Source organism: Cynocephalus volans, chromosome 7, assembly GCF_027409185.1.
Source record: "Cynocephalus volans isolate mCynVol1 chromosome 7, mCynVol1.pri, whole genome shotgun sequence".
NCBI lineage: Eukaryota > Metazoa > Chordata > Mammalia > Dermoptera > Cynocephalidae > Cynocephalus > Cynocephalus volans.
Window position 1 is genome coordinate 76,888,679 of NC_084466.1, and position 20,322 is coordinate 76,909,000.

General features: G+C 40.4%; 1 protein-coding gene across 3 annotated transcripts in view; it reads left to right on the forward strand.

Moving 5' to 3' along the window:
- The window catches only part of STARD13 (StAR related lipid transfer domain containing 13), a 211,872-nt gene that overhangs the window by 42,207 nt on the left and 149,343 nt on the right, over window positions 1-20,322 (forward strand). For 2 of the 3 annotated variants that reach the window (XM_063102263.1, XM_063102264.1), the window contains exon 1: window positions 9,988-10,229. The exons of the other annotated variant lie outside the window; for it this stretch is intronic. In XM_063102263.1, coding sequence (XP_062958333.1) covers window positions 10,061-10,229 — 169 coding nt within the window. In that variant the 5' untranslated portion in view covers window positions 9,988-10,060. Of the gene's footprint in view, window positions 1-9,987; window positions 10,230-20,322 lie in introns of those variants that run through there. 3 annotated transcript variants of the gene reach the window in all.

Genomic DNA, 20,322 nt, shown 5'->3' on the forward strand with positions numbered 1-20,322 from the left:
CAAAAAAAGATTTATATACTCAACGTATACAACATGATAATTTGATACACATATGCATTGTGTAGTGATTACCACAATCAAATTAACACCTCCATCACCACCCATGCTGTATGTTAGATCCCCTGTATCATAGTGGTTTGAAATACTAATCTCTTTTATTATTTGAAGGAGGGGGTATAGCAGATGGAAGTATTGGTGTAGTTTTTCCCTTTCATAGGCATATTTTTTTCTGATATTTTCTTCCTTGTCTTCTCACTCGGGGATGCATTTCCCGAGGCTCAGTGCTAGACCATGTTTTCCGCTGTGCAGAAGGACTCTACTTTGCTCTGATTTAGCTGTGCCTGCTCTGCCCCCATAGCACCCTTACACACCTCTATCGTAGCATCAGCAATGCAGTCTTGTAACTGTAACTGTTCCATCTTTTGTAGTTATAAGTCATTATTCAGAAGAGGGACAGTGTCTTATTTATCTTTGTACTGTCAGTGCCTAGCTCTGTGCCTGGCATGAAGCATGCATTAGAAATATTTAACTAAGAAAGGGTAAAAGAAAGAAGTCATGTTACCATGAGTTAGTGGCTTTGTCTCTACTTATGACAAAAAACATGCCAGCAAAAGTCATATTTTAATTACACCAGAATCACCTCTGGTTAAATTATTCCTGCCAACCAAAAAGAGAAACCTCCCCTGGCTCCCTAGACATAAGCCCTAAAATGTGTCTTCCCAATCACCTCAGAGCTTAATACCTAAATCCAGACCTTTAGACAGCTGTTTTACTACACTCTCAAATTCTCAGTGCTCCTCTCTTTACAGGATGTTTTCAAGGTTGTTGCTCTTCTTTGCACCACTGTCCGTTCTTTAATGATTGATGGTCTTATATCAGGAATAAGGAGGAAAAACATTTCTATCATATTCTTTAGTATCCTGCTGAATTTATCCAAGAATGTATATGTGGTTTAAATATATAAGAAGTGCAATTGCATTATAAATCCCACACCCTTATTCCTCCACAGCTTATGGCCATGGTTATTTCCAAACTTTACTCAATGCCCAACTGTTGCATGGCATCAGATGGGAAGGATTTCTACATAAAAATGGAGACCAAATCCAGGGCAATAGGTCAGCACATGATCTTAACAATGGTGTACACTTCATTGGGCAATCCCAAACATTTATGAAACAGAAAATTAAAGCATTTTCCAAAAGTTTCATCATAAGATTTCTTTTGTGCCCAAGCTTCCATTTTATATTCAAGTTATAATTCAACATTAAAAAATATATGTATTCACTGTTGTTCAAGATGGGGAAGGAGGTTATAGAACTCTACCTGATATAAGTGAGGACAAATCTCCAAGCAAAGACAAATTCCACCTGAGCTACTAAAAAATCTCTTCTAGTAATCTAAGCAATCCTTTAAAACAAAGAAACAAACAAAGCAAAACAAATGAACAATTGCTTTTATTTTCAATTAGGGAAAAAATAAGTAGGTTTTAGAAAATACTGGACAGTAAATTAATTAAAATCTCCAGCAAAATGATTGAAAGAATTACTAAAAAGATATGTATGAGCATGATGAAACCAAGGTGCATGTTAACACAGATACAGTTTGGGTCCCCAAGAAAGAATAGAACTAAATTAACACAGTTTCCCATCTTGGCAATGTAGCAAGACTGGCCGGTGAGAGAAAGGTGGTAGACACGGTCTGTGATCACCTCAGCAGTTTCTGCCATGATATCCCTATAGAAAAATATAGGCTAGAAAACAAATTGTCTTGGAGAACTGCATCTGATCAGGTAGCTGCTTCCATGAGACATAAACCAATTGACTGAAGTCACTCAGAAGAGGCATGTGTTAGGGTCAGGTGAAGGTTTCTGTATCTGGCTGAGTGCTGTTCAACGTTTCGAGTAAAGGCATGGGAAGCATCCTCATAAAATTTGAATCTGATACAAAGCTACTGTAGATAACTAAAATTTGTGATGCCCTTCAGCCCCTCTTTGTGGAGCAAGAGGTTGCTCATCCCTCCAGGCTCCCTAATTCTCACAAGGGACCTTAAACTGCCATCTGTTTGACAGTCAAAGCATATACATTTGCCACTAACCAATAAAGCAAAATATATGTACTTAAAGCTCTTTCCAGAGAATAAAACCTTGAATTATCTGCTGTCCAAGCCTTATGCAATCTGAGTTGTAGTGTCGACAATAACAACAACAACCATAGTATTTATGATGATTGCCTACAAAGTATGCATCCATCCCTCTAGGCATTCTGAATTCTATCTTTGAAAAAATTCCGATCGTAATTATTTATTCAATCACTTATTCAACTAATCACTATTAATTTCCTACCCTATGCCAGCCTTTGTGGTTGGTACTAAGTGCAGAATGTGGATGAAATAGACATGGTCCGTCCACAACAGTCTACTGGGGAAAGGTAGGCAACACACAGTTCAGAGAGCAAATACATATGTAATTGCAGATTGGGAAAGGTGCTACAGGGACAACAAATAGGGTGCTGCTTCCTTGCCTTAGGTGAATACGGATGGCCCTCATGAGGATGTCACTTAAGCTGATTCTTGAGAGCTAAGGAGTTGGTGATGGGACAAGCTCCAGGGAGAGCATTCCAGACTGAGGGGTAGCACAAGGAAGCCCAGCCAAGCAGACTAGCGAGCCTGGAGCTGAGGGAGACAGGGGAGCAGGGACCAGATTGCCTAGGACCTTGTAGGCCGTGTGAGGAGTTTGGATTTTCTTCTAGTGCAATAGAAAACTGGAAGAGTTTTAAGCAGGAAAATGATGATATGACCTCATACATGGGTTAAAAGATCACAGAGGACAGCATACTAAAGCCATGATTTTTGGAGGCCCTCATAGAAATTACTTTTCCTGAGTAGTGCTTTGTTATACTATTACTGACATTGGAGGATACAGTTAAGAGACCACAGATTAAGTTTAATTACCATACCCAATATTTTTAAGGGTACTGATTCTTTATGAGGATCCAGGAAAATCTTCCCTGGGGTCACAATACCTGTCTTTTATCTTATGGATATGTTGAATTTTGCAGTCAGCCTTGTTTTCTTTTTGCTTTGTCTGAGAGGAAACTGAAGCCATATTTTCATGCACCTCCAGCAAGTGCACAGGGTTGTGTGGCTTGTACTTCTATGAACTGACTTCATCCCTGCTTCATGCTTTTCCTGGCCTTGCTCTACCTTTTCCCAAACTCACTTAGTTGTTTATTTTTCACTTTTATAATATAGATATTTTTATCAGCCATCAGAAAGAACAAGGCAGAAATAAATAGTTGGAGAAGAAAGTCAAGAATTGAAAGTATCTCAACAATTCCTGGAAGTTTAAAGACCTATTCTTAAGTTCAAAAGGTCATTTGTTAAGTATGGGATAGACAACACTCTTCTAACAGCAGATTTATGAAAATGCAGGAACACCACACAGCTTAAGCATTAGATCCGCTATAAAAGAGCATGAGAGATGGCCTCCCACACACGACAACACGTGCTGTAAGGGTGAGTTTCTTTTCTTTCTTCCCTGGCAGACGTTCCCTTTAGGGCAGGGACCAGATCATATTACCTTTATATCTTCCGTAGTTACAGCAGTGCTCTGCAGGCCATCAGTCAATGTTGAATTCATGATTGAGTGAACATAGATTATAAAAATAAACTCCCCATAAACTCAGATGGGATCAGCAAACATGCAGCGCCCTGACTGCAGGAAGTATGCACACATCCTACCTTTGACTACGTGTCTAGAACTCGAAGTTGAGGGTAGGTGCCGTATTTTTAAAGGGATACTGATAGACTGGAGCAGATCCAAAAGAGAGCAATCAGCTTGATGACTAGTTATAAGTCATATCGATGTCGAAGGCAGGGTCTTGGGGGGTGCCTGAGAGTCAGCCTCAACCCACCCGTCCTCTTACCAGGTGTTGACTCCACCACAGGAAAGAATTCAAGAGCAGAGTCACAGTAGAAAGTGAGAGCAGGTTTAGTATAATGAATAGGAGATACAGAGTTCACAGAGTGTGGCCTCGCTCCAGAGACCAAGCAGGGCCCCACCAAGGTTAACACAAAATTAAGAAATACACACTTCAAGTTGAGTACAGAGTGCAGGCTGGCTCAAGAGAGTGAGCAGCTGCTTGGTGAAAGTAAGTTTGATACTAAAACAAAGAAACACACACTCCACAGACAGAGTGCTGCATGGCTCTAGGAAAGTCAGCAGCAGCCCACCTGCTCCTAGGATTCAGCTTTTATAGTTTCACTATCTAATGAATATTCAATTAAGAGGGTGGTTCTCAGTTATGTAACATAGTTTTGCATGTGCTCAGTTGGTCTCTTTTTGGAGCATGTTCATTGGGCAAATCCTATCACATGCACCAAGCATATTCATGAATATTCTGTGCTCTCTAGCACCTCTAGGTCATTCAGAGGATAAGCTCCACTTTACTGAGCATGCTCAGCTACTAGGGTTATATAACCCCTCTCTACTGAGCATGCCCAGACACTGGATTTGCATAAACCAGCCCCTTGTGGTCTCATTCTCCCTGTGTTGGTGCTGAAAATAGGTCCACCTGGCAACAGTAACTTTCCTCTAGGGAGGGCCTAAAGGAGGGGCCTGAACCCTTGGGGAATGATCTGAAACCCAGAGGCTTGTCCTGTAACCAGAGCTGGGGAAAGTGAGCACCTTCTATCTCAATGTGGTTTGATGAAAAGGAATATTTGGCCTACAAAGGAAGATTCTTGTAAGGGATATGTTGGTTGTCTATGAACATCTGGGGGCTGGCCGATTAGCTCAATTGATTAGAACACAGCCTTGTAACACTGAGGTCATGGATTCAGATCCCCATATAGGACAGCCACAAAAAAATAAAAACAAAAACATCTGAAGGACAGTCCTGTGGAAGAAGGAATAGATCTTTCCTGTCTAGTTCCAAATGGCAGAATTAGAGCCAGTGGAGAGAAACTGTCAGGAAAAACTTTATTAAACACCCTGGGGTCCTCTGTGAAATAATACACCCTGAATATGCAGATAGAGTATTAATTACTTGATCTCACAGGGGAACTCTACTAGTAGTTGATTGGCTGGATTAAAAGATGTTGAATATTCCTTGTAAGTCTAAGATGTAAAAACTTTTGCCTATAGTAGTTGCAACAAACAAATGGATTCCACATGAGCATGTAAGAGCCTCATCTAATTAATGTGCCACATAACGACTGTTTACAGGTATTAACATGACTGGTAACACTAAAGGGTTTCATGTTAGTCATGAAAATGTTTCTGACGGCAGTAGGTTTTAACTGAGTCTCACGGGTGGAAGAGCAGGCAACCACATAGTTCCAGATCCATGAGACAACTAAGTAAAAGAATTTTGGTTTGGCTGGAATGGTTGGATGTAGGCAGTGGTCCCAGGACAGGTCAAACTGGATTGCTGGCCATATGAGCTGGAGCTGATGGATGGGTGGCCAGGGTATGGTATAAGAGCAAACACATTCTCCAGGAGGCCTGTAGAGGGGAAATTCACCAAAGACAGTAGGGAGGGCTGAGAGAAAAAATAAGGGAAATCGATTACCACCCACAAGTATTTGCGCTGGGTTATGGACTCCAAATGGGAGCCATGGTCTAGAACTGGAGAAGCTGACCAGAAGAGGATCCAGTCTGAACCCTCCCATGGAAAGTCCTGGTCATGCTGTGAGTGTTAGTTTCACTGTCTTGCCTGCAGTGGGCAATGGGTGTGTGGTACCTGCAGATTGGGAAGATTTATTGGCACAGAGTTGGGTGCACACATCACTAATCAACTGGTAGAAAAATCTCAAAAACTGAGCTTCAGAGCCCACAGAAAGGCTTTGGCATCACCCCACAAGGTTTGGGTTCACGTAATTTCAAAAGCAGCCCTCCAGATCTGATCTGCATTTTTCTGTCTGCCACTTGTAATCTCAAACATTTCCCTACTTGGCAGAACTACCTTGGCTCCCTCCAAGCAGCCTGACGAGGAGGCTGGAATGTGTGTGAAGGAGGAGAAGGAGCTGCAGACAGATGAGAGCACAGTGAGCCATTCCTGGCTTCTGTAAAAGCCCTCCTTAGCTTTCTGCCGCATGTATACAAGATTCCATTGAGCACTAATCTAGGATCATCTATCAAGAGACTGGAAAATGTTAAATACCAAAAGTTTTGTTTAGAGGTCAAATTTCAGACTTTTGACTGTATTTGGAGTGTTCGTATCGAGAATGAATGCCATGGAAAAGGCGAGATGTATGCAGATTTAGCCTTGAGGACGAGCAGAAAGCAGAAGACAGACAACCTGCCCTGCCAAAGAGGAGTCATCAACGAGGCGTGACGCTGTGCCTGGGCAGTGCTGCTTCTTCACTTTAGGACTGGGGGTGGGGGGAGAGTCCCTAGTCCTCAGCTCTGGGTTACTCCCAAGAGGGCCCGTGGCCCTCACTTATCAATTAAGGGCTCTGAGCTCTGCATAGCTTCCTCTTAAGTCTCCCAGATCTCAATCACCATCCCATTGGATGGGAATTTTAGCCATCCCATACCCATCTTTCTATTTAGACATTCCAGTATCACATACAATTAAATAGGATTAGATGATTTTCAGTCTAGTTCTTCCAAACTTCTCTCCCCTATCTGATTTTCCCAACACTGTTTTGGTGCCACAGTTTTTACCTCCCGGTCCCTCATGTGTAGTGGTGAAAGAGTTAAAATGTCATTGGCGTAGAGATCTACAGTGGCTCTGCACTTGCTTGCTGGATGACCTGGGCCACGTGTCACCACTGTGCATTTAGTTTCCTTTTCTACAAAATTGGCTACCTCAGAGGGTTGCTGTGATGACTGACTAAAAGCAGGAAATGCAAATAGCTTAAGGCCTGCGCACAGTAGGTGCTCAGCACCGTCAGCTTCTTTCCCTTTCCCTTCCCTTCTTTTTCACTCTCTTTGGTTCCCGATATTCATCTCTTTATCCTATCCCTGAAATGAAGATTGCTCTTGAGGACCAAATTAGGAGAGAGGAAAAGTAGGTAAAAGCAGAAAACAAATGCCATTCATTTTCCTCATTTTTAAAGGAATTAGAAAGAAAAAAGCCTTGGAAGCCTCAATCCTGAATGATGCACTTGTGTTTTTGGCACTCCCCCTCTCTCTAATTCCTCACGACCTCACTCACTGACCAGTGAAGGGGTCAGTGACATGCACAGAGCACAAGCCCAGAACCACCAGCAGCGCTTTCCTGCATCTGCTAGAATAGAACTGCCCACCCCAGTGGTCATTCTACCACTGGGATTAAGTGGATAAAACTCATTAAAAGGGTACAGGTTTCATAGCAGTGGCAATACGTTAGCATGAAACAAGCTATTAATGACATGCTCATGACAAAATAACATTACCTGTCTGCTTTATTTTTAATCTATATTTAGTGATTTGGAAATACAACATGGCAAAAACGTGGATGTAAAGATACTACTTGGACATAAAATAAAATTTCAGAAAACTTATAATTGAAACAGGGAAGACATGTTCTTGATACAGAATCCTTCATAGATCCCCTTATTAAAACACTGACTAAGTTTTTGAAAAATTAGGCTTTATCCTAAATTGTCTTTCTTTCTATCAGGGAATAAATTTTTTTTATTAATTTGACTTCACTTCTTATTTTTCATTGCCAATCTCTTATGAAATATTATTTTTCATGTTGCATCTGCTTACATGTCAAAGAATACATACTTATGATCTTGATGTTTCAGAACAAAATGCCCTAGGACTTTCAACATGTTCGTTATTATGCACAGAAAGGAAGCACTGTAGGTTTTTTGTGTGTTTGTTTGTTTAAGTAACTTGGCCATGTACACTGTAGTGCTTCTCAGAAAGAATCATTCCATTTATTTTTAAAATGCAGCCAACTCAGCAATGAACTGCAAGGTTAGCATTGGGAATGGCCAATCTCTCTTTAAGTGTTATTCAGAGCTATAAAACAACTACATATTATTTCTTGCCTTTTCCTCACCCTTACTTGGCTTCCCTGAAATGTCCAATGTTCCCAAATTCCATGCTCTTCTCTTCTTTCTGTCTCCACCTTTCTTCCATTCTCTCTCAGAGAGAAAGTGCTAACTGCCAAGCGTCTGGCTTGAACAAAAGGTCTATGACAGCGATACCCCCAATGTTGGACTGTCAAGCCAAAAGCATGTACACAAAGTGGCTGACATTAGCATCTTTATCAGATGGCTGCCAGTGCTGACTCTCTGGGCTTGGCTAAAGGACCTTCCAGGCTTCCAATATGGCAGTATAAAGCTCAACCTTCCTACCATCCACGTGCTTGCTTCTGGCAGACCAGTCGCTAGATCTTAGATCCCTTTTACCTTCTACAAAGGATGCCGTGCAACAGGATAACTTCTAATTAAATCCTAAATAAGAATAAAAAGTGCAAATATAATCTAGTGAGATTTTTCTTTCTTTTTCTATGATGCCAACTTGAAAACTAACACTTGCCTACTTGCATGGTCATCAGAGGAAGCTCCCAATTGGCATGACAGAGTATGCTGTAGAACCGGGGCCTGGAGACCTCAATGAACTTGTTCATTTCTGTGGTGGGGCAGTTACACAGGATGAGCTGCGTCTCACAGTCGAACCAGCAAAAATTCCCACACAGAAAGGTGTTAAGGCTGACCACCATCAGAGAGCTGTAGAAATAAGAGTTGAGGTCCGAATTAAGTCCTATTAAGCTTTCAGTTGAGAGTTTCTCATTATTAGGACTATAAATCCCCAGCCATGCTATGTTTTAGTTTGAGTCAGCCAAAGGTAAAAGCAACTTAGCCATATGCTTCATTATCAAAGAATTTTATTCATTCAGCCCCAGGCTCAGAATTCAATAACATGTTTTCCGTGGACTTTTTTTCTCTTTGCATCAAACAATAGTAAAGAGGAAAAATAGGGGAAAAAACTCTAATTACTCCCATATGCATACCAGGATAAATTGAATTACTAGAAGTTTCCTTAAACACACACTCAGGTTCCCCATCTGCACACATGTGGGCATAGACTCTCCTGCAAAGTCCTTCCCAGCCTGTCTGTCAGAACCACACCCCTCGTTATTTTTTAAAGCCTCTCCAAATGTCTCCTTCTCTAGATGGCCTGCTATTTCCCCCCCAGCCAAAAATAATACTGCTCACCTAGCATTGTGTTTTGCATAACTTCTTTATTGATCCTTAGTAGGTTGCTGACTGTATCTTTGCAACTTCTGCAATACTTCCTGGCAGCGTCTTAAATGTGATAGGAACTTTATAAGTACTTTGCTTCTTGCTGATTAAAAATTGGGGAAATAGAAAAATTAAAGGGGAACGGATGCTTAATAAATAATACTCGTGCACTTTGCCTCTCTGAGTCTTAACAGCCCTCCACTTCCCATCGCGGGCGGAACAGGAGTCTGCGGTGTATTTTAATTACTCTTGGCATTGAAGCACTTGAAGTTTATTTTTCCACTGGAAAAGCTTTATTTGATTCATTTCCTTTTATTGGAGGTTGATCATTTCTACTCGGCTGTTTATGCTTATCTGAAGTAATTTTTTAGTGCAGACGTTTTCTCACATCTGGCTTTTACCTGGCTGCAGCTGCCGGTAGAAAGCGAAAAGGCTTTCCTTAACTGTTAGGGCTTGAAAGCCGTGCTGCGCCCAGGGCTCGTTTCGCGCCTGCTCTTGTCTTCGGCCCCTCTTTTCCTTGCGCTCCTGCAGGGCGTGCGCTTGCCCTTCGCGGCCGCGGCAGCTCTGGGGCGTGTCGGACACTCGCGTTCGCTTCCAGCGCCGTGCGGGGATCGCAGCTGCCGGGGCTGCCTCCTCGGGGTTTGGGGCTGCCCGGGAACGGTCCTATTTTCCTCTCTCTCTCTGATTGGCTCCCCGAGGTCATGTGAGGGCCCGGGGGTTGGAATTCTGAGTTGTGGCTTCTGGCATTCCTTTTTCTTTTTAAAAATCGCTTGGTCTGTTGAGCTCTCCTGGGCTTGGTGCCTCGCGCTTTGGCTGAGACTGGAGACAGAAGGAAAGAGCCACGGGCAGAGGTGGCAAGGGACAGTCTGCCGAGATGTTCAGTCAGGTGTCCAGGGCCCCAGCTTCAGGCTGCTACTATCTAAATCCCATGACACCTGAGGGCCAGGAGATGTACTTGCGATTTGATCAGACGACAAGACGCTCTCCTTACAGGATGAGCCGGATTCTAGCGCGCCACCAGCTAGTGACTAAAATCCAACAAGGTGAGTTGCCGGTAGCGGAAAGGCTGTTGCTAATTCTGATTCTTGTCGGCTCTCTTTCACGCTAACCCAGTTGTTTAAATGATTGTTTTCACTTTGCAGTACACGGATGTCTGTGCCTCACCGCATGTAACTTTCAAAAATAACTTGAGGCTGCAGTTTTAAGCAAACGGTGACAGCACTCAGCTGCCACATAACTCCACATAAAGTGCACAAAAAACCTTCGCGGTGGGATGATAAAACATAAATTCCAGAACTTACGTGTGTCTGCAGAACGGATGAGAAAGATTTACGCGGTGTGCATTTTAGGAGCGTTTCTACAGGTTCCTCACACTCTGTCACATTTTAAATGTGGACACTTGTTTATTTAATTAAGGAATTAAATTAGGGGCGGAGAACTAATGCTCGCTCTGCGCAGAATATTTAGAACATCCTTATGAAGGAGGAAAATGAGGAATTCTATTCTTAAGGCCATTGGGCTGACAACTAGAATCACGTTCTCTTCCTGTTTATTTGATTATGTCAGTAGTTGCCTCCGATTTGTTGATACTGTTTTGCGGGTAAAGGATAAATGTGTCTGTGCGCCTCGAGACAAGCCCTGTGACGTGGCCACGGAAGCGCTAGCTTCCTAAGGCAATGGAGAGAGAATATGGATCACAAGCTGCTAGAAGTTCTTTTTTTTTTTTCTTTTTTCATTCTCAGCCAAAACAAGAAAAAAGAAAAAACCAGCCTAGAAGCCTGTACATTACTAAAACTTATTATTCTTTAAAAAAAAAAAAAAAAAAGTTTACAACATACTTCTTATAGGGTAGGTCCGTAGAAAGTAGAAAGTGAACATTCCTGAGAAGCCTCTCCCTGGTATCCATTTAAAAGACACATACACAATCCACACATGCACAATCAGTAAATGACCACCCCCTCCCAGACCAAAAAAACTAAATTGTTATGTTGTGCTGCGTAAGTCTATCAGGAATTTCTAGGGCCATTATAAAAATACAGTTTTCACTTAAATAAAGGAGTTTAAGATTAGATTGAATGTTAGAGGGGAAGTTGGGGTTTGTAATCATGAAAATCTTATTGTAATGTTTCCAAAAGGAACAATATGTATTCTAGTGAGCGGCACTCAGTGAGATTGTTTCCCTGGAAATTAGGATTTGTTTGTAAAGGTTCAGGAACTGGTTATGTGTGAAGGATACTGATCCTACATACCGGTTTGATTTCAGGAAGGATATTATGTCATTCCATAAACTCTGTGTGCAGATCTTGATTGAATAGAAACAAAAGTAATTATTTCCCTGGCTTGATTTAAAAATACTTTAGGCTTACAATAAAAACCAGCTCCATTCTAGTTTTAGAAACTTCTGACAGTGGTGCTTTACCAGATGCCATCATCTTTATGGACATAGGGGCTTAATAAATTTTTGATGATGATCTGTCATCTATAATCTGTAAATGTTCCTTAGCATGCCTGTAGAGTGCATATCACATTAGAAATATCACATAGAACTAACCTCCTTAGATGGGTTTACGATAATTGATTTCACTAAAAACTTATTTAGGTTCTTCTTGGAATGAGAGTTGTTTTTCCATTGAAGATTTGAAGTTATGAACACACGCATTGTCATTGAAAGTGCCCACTCGCACAGACATATGAGCACTCTAAGTCTGTGGTTCATTTTGCCTAATTAGAGAGTTTGAGGATTCCCATCTTTTTATATTAGACAATGAAATGTTGAAGCCAATGAATGTCTAAAAATTAAAAGTGACAGTTAAGACCATAGGGAAACATGGACGAATTCTAACAGTCTAGTGATTCAGAAATCATTATCTGTTAATATCATACTACCATTTAATAAGACAATGAGAAAGCAGATGCAAAATGATTTTATTGCATTTACTGAATTAGTGGATTGGTTTACTGTCATAGTAGAGAATATTGATTGAGCATTTACAGTGTATCAGGCAGTGCTCTGAGAGCTCTCTATAAATTTTAATTTACTTTTTCCTCAAAAAAATCCTTGTTGGTAAGTTCTGTTACTGTACCCATTTTATAGATGAGAAAACAGAGGCATATAAAGACTTGTCCAAGGTCACGTAGTAAGAGCTGGTATTTCAATACAGCATTATATTAACATAATTTGGGGCATCATTACTTATGATCAGAATTTTTCAAGGCTGTTGGGAACGATGCAAACATGAGTAAGTTGCTCCCCACTGACCTCATTAGAGTGAGATAATCATTGAATGGCATGAACATGATTCAGTGGTGGATACACTCCTGGGGAGAAAAAACAAGAAATAAAGGAATCTTTGATGATGCACAAGGTCAAAATTTGTTACCCAAACGCAGGATGAATCTGAACTTGCTCATCATAGGGTACACTCCAAAATACATGCATCATTTCTCTAGCCTTTTTTAAAATTTTTTTTTTATTTCTGGAGTTGCAAGTCCAGTCAAATAGAGTGTTGTTTTGCAGACTGAAAGTTTATCATCAGTCATACTGCCCATAATCCCCACCCCACATTCTTGCTTGACTCAATAGGGAAATTGTTGTAGAAAGAATGGAAATAATAATGGTCCTTATTTCTGTCCACTGGCAGGCGCTTGGAATGGGTAGGAGAGAGGATGCGGAGAGGGTGGAGGAAGACCGTGTTATTAGGTCAAAGGAAGGGAGAATGTTATTTTTTTTTCCAATTTTTTATTGTGATAAAATATGTATAATATTAAATTTTATCATCTTACCTATTTTTAAGTGTGCAGTTCAGTGGTATTAAATACACTCACAATTCGTAGCGTTGTGCAACCATCATCACCACCCATCTCCATAATTCTTTTCACCAAGCAAAACTGAAACTTTATACCCATTAAACAATAACTCCTCATTCCTCCTTTCTCCCAGCTCCTGGCAACCACCAGTGTACTTCCTGTCTATATGGATTTGAAAACTCCAAGTATCTCATATAAGTGGAATCATACAGTATTTGTGTTTTTGTGACTGGTTTATTTTATTTATCATAATGTCCTTGAGGTTCATCTATGCTGTAGCATATGACAGGATTTCCTTCCTTTTTAAGGGTGGGTAATATTCCATCGTATGTCTATACCATATTGCTGTTTGTTTGTTTGTTTGTTTTTTGATAGCAGCCATTCCAATGGGTGTGAGGTGGGAGAATTGGATTTCTATGTCATTATTTATTGGGTGCAGGTGCACCCTGTCTAAGTCTACACACACACACACACACACACACACACACACAAGCACACACACATGATTTGGAAAATCTAAATCTAAGCAGATACATAAATGTGATTACTTGCTGTGAAAGAATTTTTCATACTATTAAACTTTTTGGTTTACTTTAAATGCTTCAAAACAGTGTGATGTGGCCCAGATGGCAGTAAAGTTCACTGAACCAGAAAAAAAAGAGACAGATGCAGGTTCTGTTTAGTCTCACCTTCATTTCTTTCTTTACAATGGCCAGTTTCAGAACTTCACTGGGCCTTGGTTTCTTGATGAGAAAATAAAGTAGTTGGACAATGATTGCCCAGGTTTATTCTGGTTCTTAACTTTTGCAGTTAACTCAGTAACTCCTTGAACAAGAGTTTAGAAAGCAGGGAAACTTAAACCTAATGTAATAGAACCTATAAAGGAAACAGAGCAACTTTATTATGTGGGATAAATCAAAAAGCATGTAATTTTTCTACTGCTTGTCAAGGAAATGGTAAAGTGGAAATCAGGTTTTTATTCTACTTCTGCCACTAATTTATTATGTGATCTGGGAGAAGTCACAACTTCTCTGGATTTTCTTTCCTCTTTCCATAAATAAAGGGGTTGGATTAAATTATCTCTAAAATTCTACGACTCTGTGATGGCAGGTATTACTTTAAGAGAAAGACAATTCTTATTTACATATTCCTCATTACTTCATTCAGCATGTACCTGAACGTGTGTCTTTGATCCTGTGTAACGCTCTCATTACCCATTTAATAGGAATGTTAGGAAGTCCAGTCTTGTGGACAACTTAAATATCAGCATAACTATAATTATAAAGAAACTGTGGAGACCTTTATTTCTCAGGCGTCCAGAACTGTAAAGTGGAGTTGTTGCATTGCCTGACCTATAGCAAGGACAGTAGGGACTGCAGAATGCCCGTGTGTGTCTCCTCACAATGAGACTTCTCTTCTTGATAGAAAATGTAGAATCTAGAAAATTTATTACAAAGGAAAGTAGTGAAAGTTGGATTCTAATTTTCATTGATTTTATATCTATTGACTATTTTTATATAGATAATAGCACCTGCGTTAAACTCAACTAGAGTAGAACATGCTGGATTGTCGTATGTCCCAGGGAAAGCAAGTGGGCATGGGTGGTGCATTCTCCTACATTACTCCATCAAATGGTATCTTGGGGATTTGCCCAACCTAAGTGGTGAGCACTGCCCACGCCCCAGTGGGTGAGACCACCACCAACTGCGTAGCATCAGCCTAGATTAAACAGTCATTTGTTCTTTTGGAATTGCCCTTTCTCTATGTTTAGTACTTTCTTACCCAACTACTTGCAAAACTGGAGGGTGTATACACTGGCAGAAAGACAGATGGAGCACAGAAAACAGGCTGAGAACACATCAGTCGTGTATTGCTCAAGTTCTTCATTTAAAAAAAAAAAAATAGAGTGGCGACAGTCATAAATTCACATTTCACAAATCAGAGCCTCTTTCTATTCAGGGCTGGGGATTGAAGGGCCTGCACAAAAAGGAGACTGTTTAACCAAAGTTACAGGAAAATCTGTTAAGCGAATAAAGTCAACTAACTTTGCATAACATTTTAAAAGTTATTATATAGTAAAAATGTGAGCAGTCAAGAAATGAGTACTAGAAGGAAATTAGCAAAAGGAGCAATACGCTTATAGACATATGAAACTGAAGACTTTTACTTTACACAGATTGTAGGTTCAATAGCTACACATCACTGCTTTTATTAGCTCTAACTTTATAAACACACATCCCAGACGCAGGCAGTTGCCAAATTTGGATTCTGTGACATTAGTTTGAGTGAACAGAGATTCATTTTCCTCGTATCTTCTCCCCCTCTATCATGAGTGCTTTAGTTCTTAGTTCTGGACAGTGGTCAACTCTTTCTAGTGCATGTTTCCTCATTTCCTTGGCAACTTAATCATGGACAGAGACAGAAGCGCAGGTTAGAAAAAAAAAAAAAAGATCACCACTCCTGGTTTTAGCAATATCAACTGATGACCTCTTCTATAAAGGGGAGTAAACAGGTGGGGATTTAATGAAGAGAGGACATTAATGAGATACGTTCTGTCTTTGCGCTTCCCTAGCTACGAGAACACAGCGGAGAGACTGTTGAAAATACAAGAAGATAGGAGAACCCTACCAGGATATTTGAATGACACAAGGATCATAAAAATCATTTGTTTCCTCCCCAGAGGCAATTGGAATATGATTTTGTTGTGAGAAAAGTTATCATATATTAATTTACATTCCACCTCGTTACCTAAAGGATTTGAGGCAGTTTATAAGAGAATATACAAGTCAATAAGATTATAAAAAGATAAATCTGATGAAAAGAAAAATGTCAATCAATTAATAAGATAAAATTAGAAAGAGATATTCATAGAAATATAAAGTATAATGTCCTGAATAATTATTAATAATGGACTGCAAAGTTGGCTTGAGCTTCCCTCTTCTAAGCAAAGAGAAAAACATGATTGAGGGAAGGTTTAACCTGTCCAAAAGGTAAAAACATGCCAGCACGGCTTTTCCTGGGACTTGATATTTGGGAGCATTTTCTCCTAAGAAAAGAGATGTATGAGAGCAATTTCTCATACAAATCTCATAAAGGGAACACTATAAGTTATAGTGAATGGTACTTTCAGCCTTCCTACAGTGGATTCAACAGCAAGTCTCATTTGATTATTTCTTATAACATCCTGCAGTGGAAGTGGGGGCATCACCATGAATTATAATTTAGTAGAAACATTCTGGGATGAGGTGGGTGGGTGTAAATAAGGAGGTTCAGGTTTGCAATCCTCTGACACTCTGTCTTAATCTAGGAATAGCATGGTGACACTCTGGAGGCAATTTCTCAAAGTCTGCTTCACAGACCATTAGTCCCATTAGATAGATATTCAAGGGGGTAAAAGTTTCTCTGGTTAAGTAATTTGGGGAAGTGCTGTATCCTCTTTCCCTTCTTGGAAATTCACACTTGTGAAAGGCTCAGAGAATCCTGCAGAAAGTAGTTTAGCTTTGCCTACATTGGTATATTTCAACATGAAATCAATTTCCATTGGATATCAAGAAGAGACATCTTGCAAAACCCATGTTCCCTGGGGAACACAATTTAGAAATGTTGATTTAGGAGAGAGAATGGCCTGTGGCTCGTTCAGATAGTTCTCTTTGTAAATATTTCTTGCTTGGATTGAACAGGAGATGGTTGAAGTTGTATTTTGGAAAGTAATGTTACAACTATTCTATGTTTTCAAAGAAGGCCAGCTCCATATACTTTAAAAATCAACTGGGTAAAGACAAAATGGCCATCTTTTTATGAAAGTTAACAACTAAACAAAGATTCTAACCTGATTAGGCAGCCCCCGAGTATTTGTTGGGCAGAAAACTGAGGGAGTCAGTGTATGGGCAGAGTTAATAATTATAACATAAAGAATACAACCAGTCCTCAAATAACTCTACAAGAAAGGCATTGCCGGGGCAAAAGGAAGAAATTACTGCATCCTAGCTCAGATTTGTCTAACCTATAATAAAGCTGAAGTCCTGGGTGGGTAATGAAGGAGTCTGACATTACTGCAGCTGATTCAGAATATTCCATTACTGCTGAGAGGTGGAGTCACCGTCCCACAGTAAAGATGGAAAAGATGCAGGAAATTCTTCAGGACTCTCAAATTCTCCCTGACTGTAGGTGACTTTGTATATGGACTCACTGAAGCTCAGGCATTGATGGGTGGCTCAGAGTCAGTTTCTGACTTCATGGTTCAAAAATATCTTTGGTTATGTGAAGCCTCTCTCAATACAACAGAATAAAGTGAACTGGTAGAAAATAAATAATTTTAATTAGTAGAATCTGTTTGGTTTAGTTGATAAGCAACTTATCAATTCTCAGGAAGCCTGCAAATATTAAGTTATTTTTCTTTCTGCTGGCTAAGAGATAACACATTAGCATGTACATTGTGAATGATGCTTTTTGAGAGAAATTCACAAAATATCAAAAAACTACATCAGAATGCATGGGCATCCTCCCCAAACCCCATGTTGAAAAGTCACACGACTGGAGCCATCTCTTGGGAATGGTGCAACCAAGGGCAGGACAGACTACCATGAAAATGTATACACTATTGCTTGAAAATACATGAATTCTCTTTTTCTGAGAAGCTTGGGATCGAAAGGAATTTAAAAGGAGGACTTGGAAAATAACTTTAAAATTATAGAATATGTTAATGCTGTTAGAAAAAGGAAGTCAATAGAAATAAATCCAAAATGTCTGGCTAGACTCCCTCACAAGACATAGAAATCCTGACAGTTTTAGAAGTCTGTCAAAGGCAGAGCTGACTAAGATACAAATGGCTTGTGCTGCTTTGCCTAACAGTCTGATAACACACAAGAATAAAACAGAGATTATAAAGGAACTTGGCAGTCGTAGACCCAATTTACATGTCAGTATTTTGAGCTGAAGTAGGCATTCTCACCCTGCATTCCAGTTCTCCCCTCTCTGGTTAATTTTGAACATCCTGCGTAGGTATGGCAGGAACTTAGGATTAGTGCTCAGTCTCTATCCGTGGATGGTGGCATCGAACACACATTCGCATTCACCCAGTGACACACTGCAAAAAAGCATGTGTAATCATGAAATCATGTTTTCCTCTAAAGGTTTTACTACCCCCAATTTATTTATAATATTTAAAATGATTATGAGAAATAAGATTCACAAAATCCAGCATTAATGACATTTCAACCTTTCCCACCCAAATAAGACTAAAGTTCTTAACAGAGAAACTTAAAGCATCTCTCCCAGACACATTGAGGGACACAACACATTTCTTACTAAATGCATTTCTCAAAATAGGGACCGAGATCCATTGCAAGGCCCTGATTGTTCAGACTTAGACAAAACCACGTGTTGAATGTAACAGGTTCTTAGTCATCAAACCACATTTTCTACCATTGATCTTCCCTGGGGAGGAAGATCTGCTAACCCCATTCCCTGCCAATTGCATCCCCATTATTAGCATTCCACTGCCTGCTGTGCTTTTACGCGGAAGGTCTAAGGCAGAAAAAGCTGGCTTCCTAGAAGAAGGATGGAAAAAACTTGACAAGAAAGAAGGGAAATTAGTCTTCCAGGATATCTTGAAGAAGCCTGCAAACGAATTCCACTGACTGAGTTCATCATCTGCTGGTCCCAACACTGAGTGTGATACGATTCTGGATTTGAATGTTAGGTGTTAGCAGCAGCCAGGGACACCAACCCATGGGGGTTGCCTGGAGCAGCTCATGAAATGGTAGCACAGGGCGTAGAGAGAAGGATGTTTGCTTTGTTTCTTCTTCTGTGATGGTCTTCCAGGAGTTATTCTGGTGGCCGGATGTTGAAACCTCTGTTGTTCTTAGGGGCAAATACTGAAGCACATTGGTTGAATTTTTAAAAACTTCCTTCTGTTTTACAAATAGTCCTTTGGGATCAAGAATGTCCCAGGGACACCGTCCATTCAACCCAAACTACAAACTTTCTGAACCTACAATTTGGAGCGGTTGGAGGGCCTTGGAATCCTGCAGCTTGAACTTGAACTCTAGCTCTACATCTTCTTAGCAGAGTGACCCTATTTAATGTTTCTAAGCTTTGGTTACCCTATAGGCAAAATGGAGCTCATTATAGTAACTATCTAAGAATTATTGCAAGGATTAATTGAGAGAATATAGTTAAGCACAGAGCACAGTGCCTGGCATGTACTAAGTGCGCAATATAAGAAAAAATATATATTAAACATCCACAAATATGTGACCCTTCAAGATACTGTATCTAATGTACAAAGAGTAAATTATGTACTCCGTACAATGTTTACTCAGACAGACAGACATAATACCATGTTCTCTTTTGTTCTCAAAAAGTGTCCACAACAAATTTGAAACAAAAGAGGATTTTTATCTTAAACTGTAAAGAAAACCATTGCCTTTCCCAGGTGTGGTTTCCCATAGACAGCTATCACTCTCTTGGTTGCTCTGAACTGGCCGGAAATAGCGGGGTGAGGCCAGGTTGCAACTCATATAGATAAATAGCAAAGCCTTGTCGATCTTCACCTTCCGGCAGTAAAAGAGACAATTCTTGGCAGGAAGTGTCCCTGGCTCATGGAGTCACTTAGTAGCAAACTGTAAAGCTGAGAGAGGGCGGCAGTGCTGGAGGAAAGGGGCTGTGCTGTCATTAGACACACACCAGAGTGAAGGGCCAGAAGGGGGCAAACATCATTAATCGGTAATAGATAGCACATTATAGATGGGGTATTCAGGTTTAAATTGTATTCTTTAGAACCCAACTATCTGTTTAACAGTGACCTTTTAAAAGCAATCCTAAAACCATTTATGCTCCTCCAGTGAAAGCAGCATATGCGGTAGGAAGGCCACCCAACTGGATCTGGGGTGACCTTGGGTAAGTCACCTCAGCCTACTGGACCTGAATTTTCTCTCACATAACATGAGTTGTAAACTTATCAACCTGAAATTGACATTCCAGAAAGCCAGTTGCACAAAGGCTAATGCTACGATAGTCATGGAAAATAACCTCAAAATGACAGAATCTGCTTATGTTGTTAATGGACTGTATTAGTTTGCTGGTGCTACTATCACAAAGTTCCACAGACTTGGGGGCTTAAACCACAGAAATGTATTTTCTCACCCTTTCTGGAGGCTGGAATTCTGAGAACAAAGTGCCGGCAGGATTAGTTCCTTCTGAGGCCTCTCTCCGTGACCTGCAAATGGCCATCTTCTCCCTGTGTCCTCACACAGTCCTCCCTCTGTGTGTGTCTGTGTCCTGACCTCTTCTTATAAGGACAACAGTCATATTAGATTAGGGCCCACT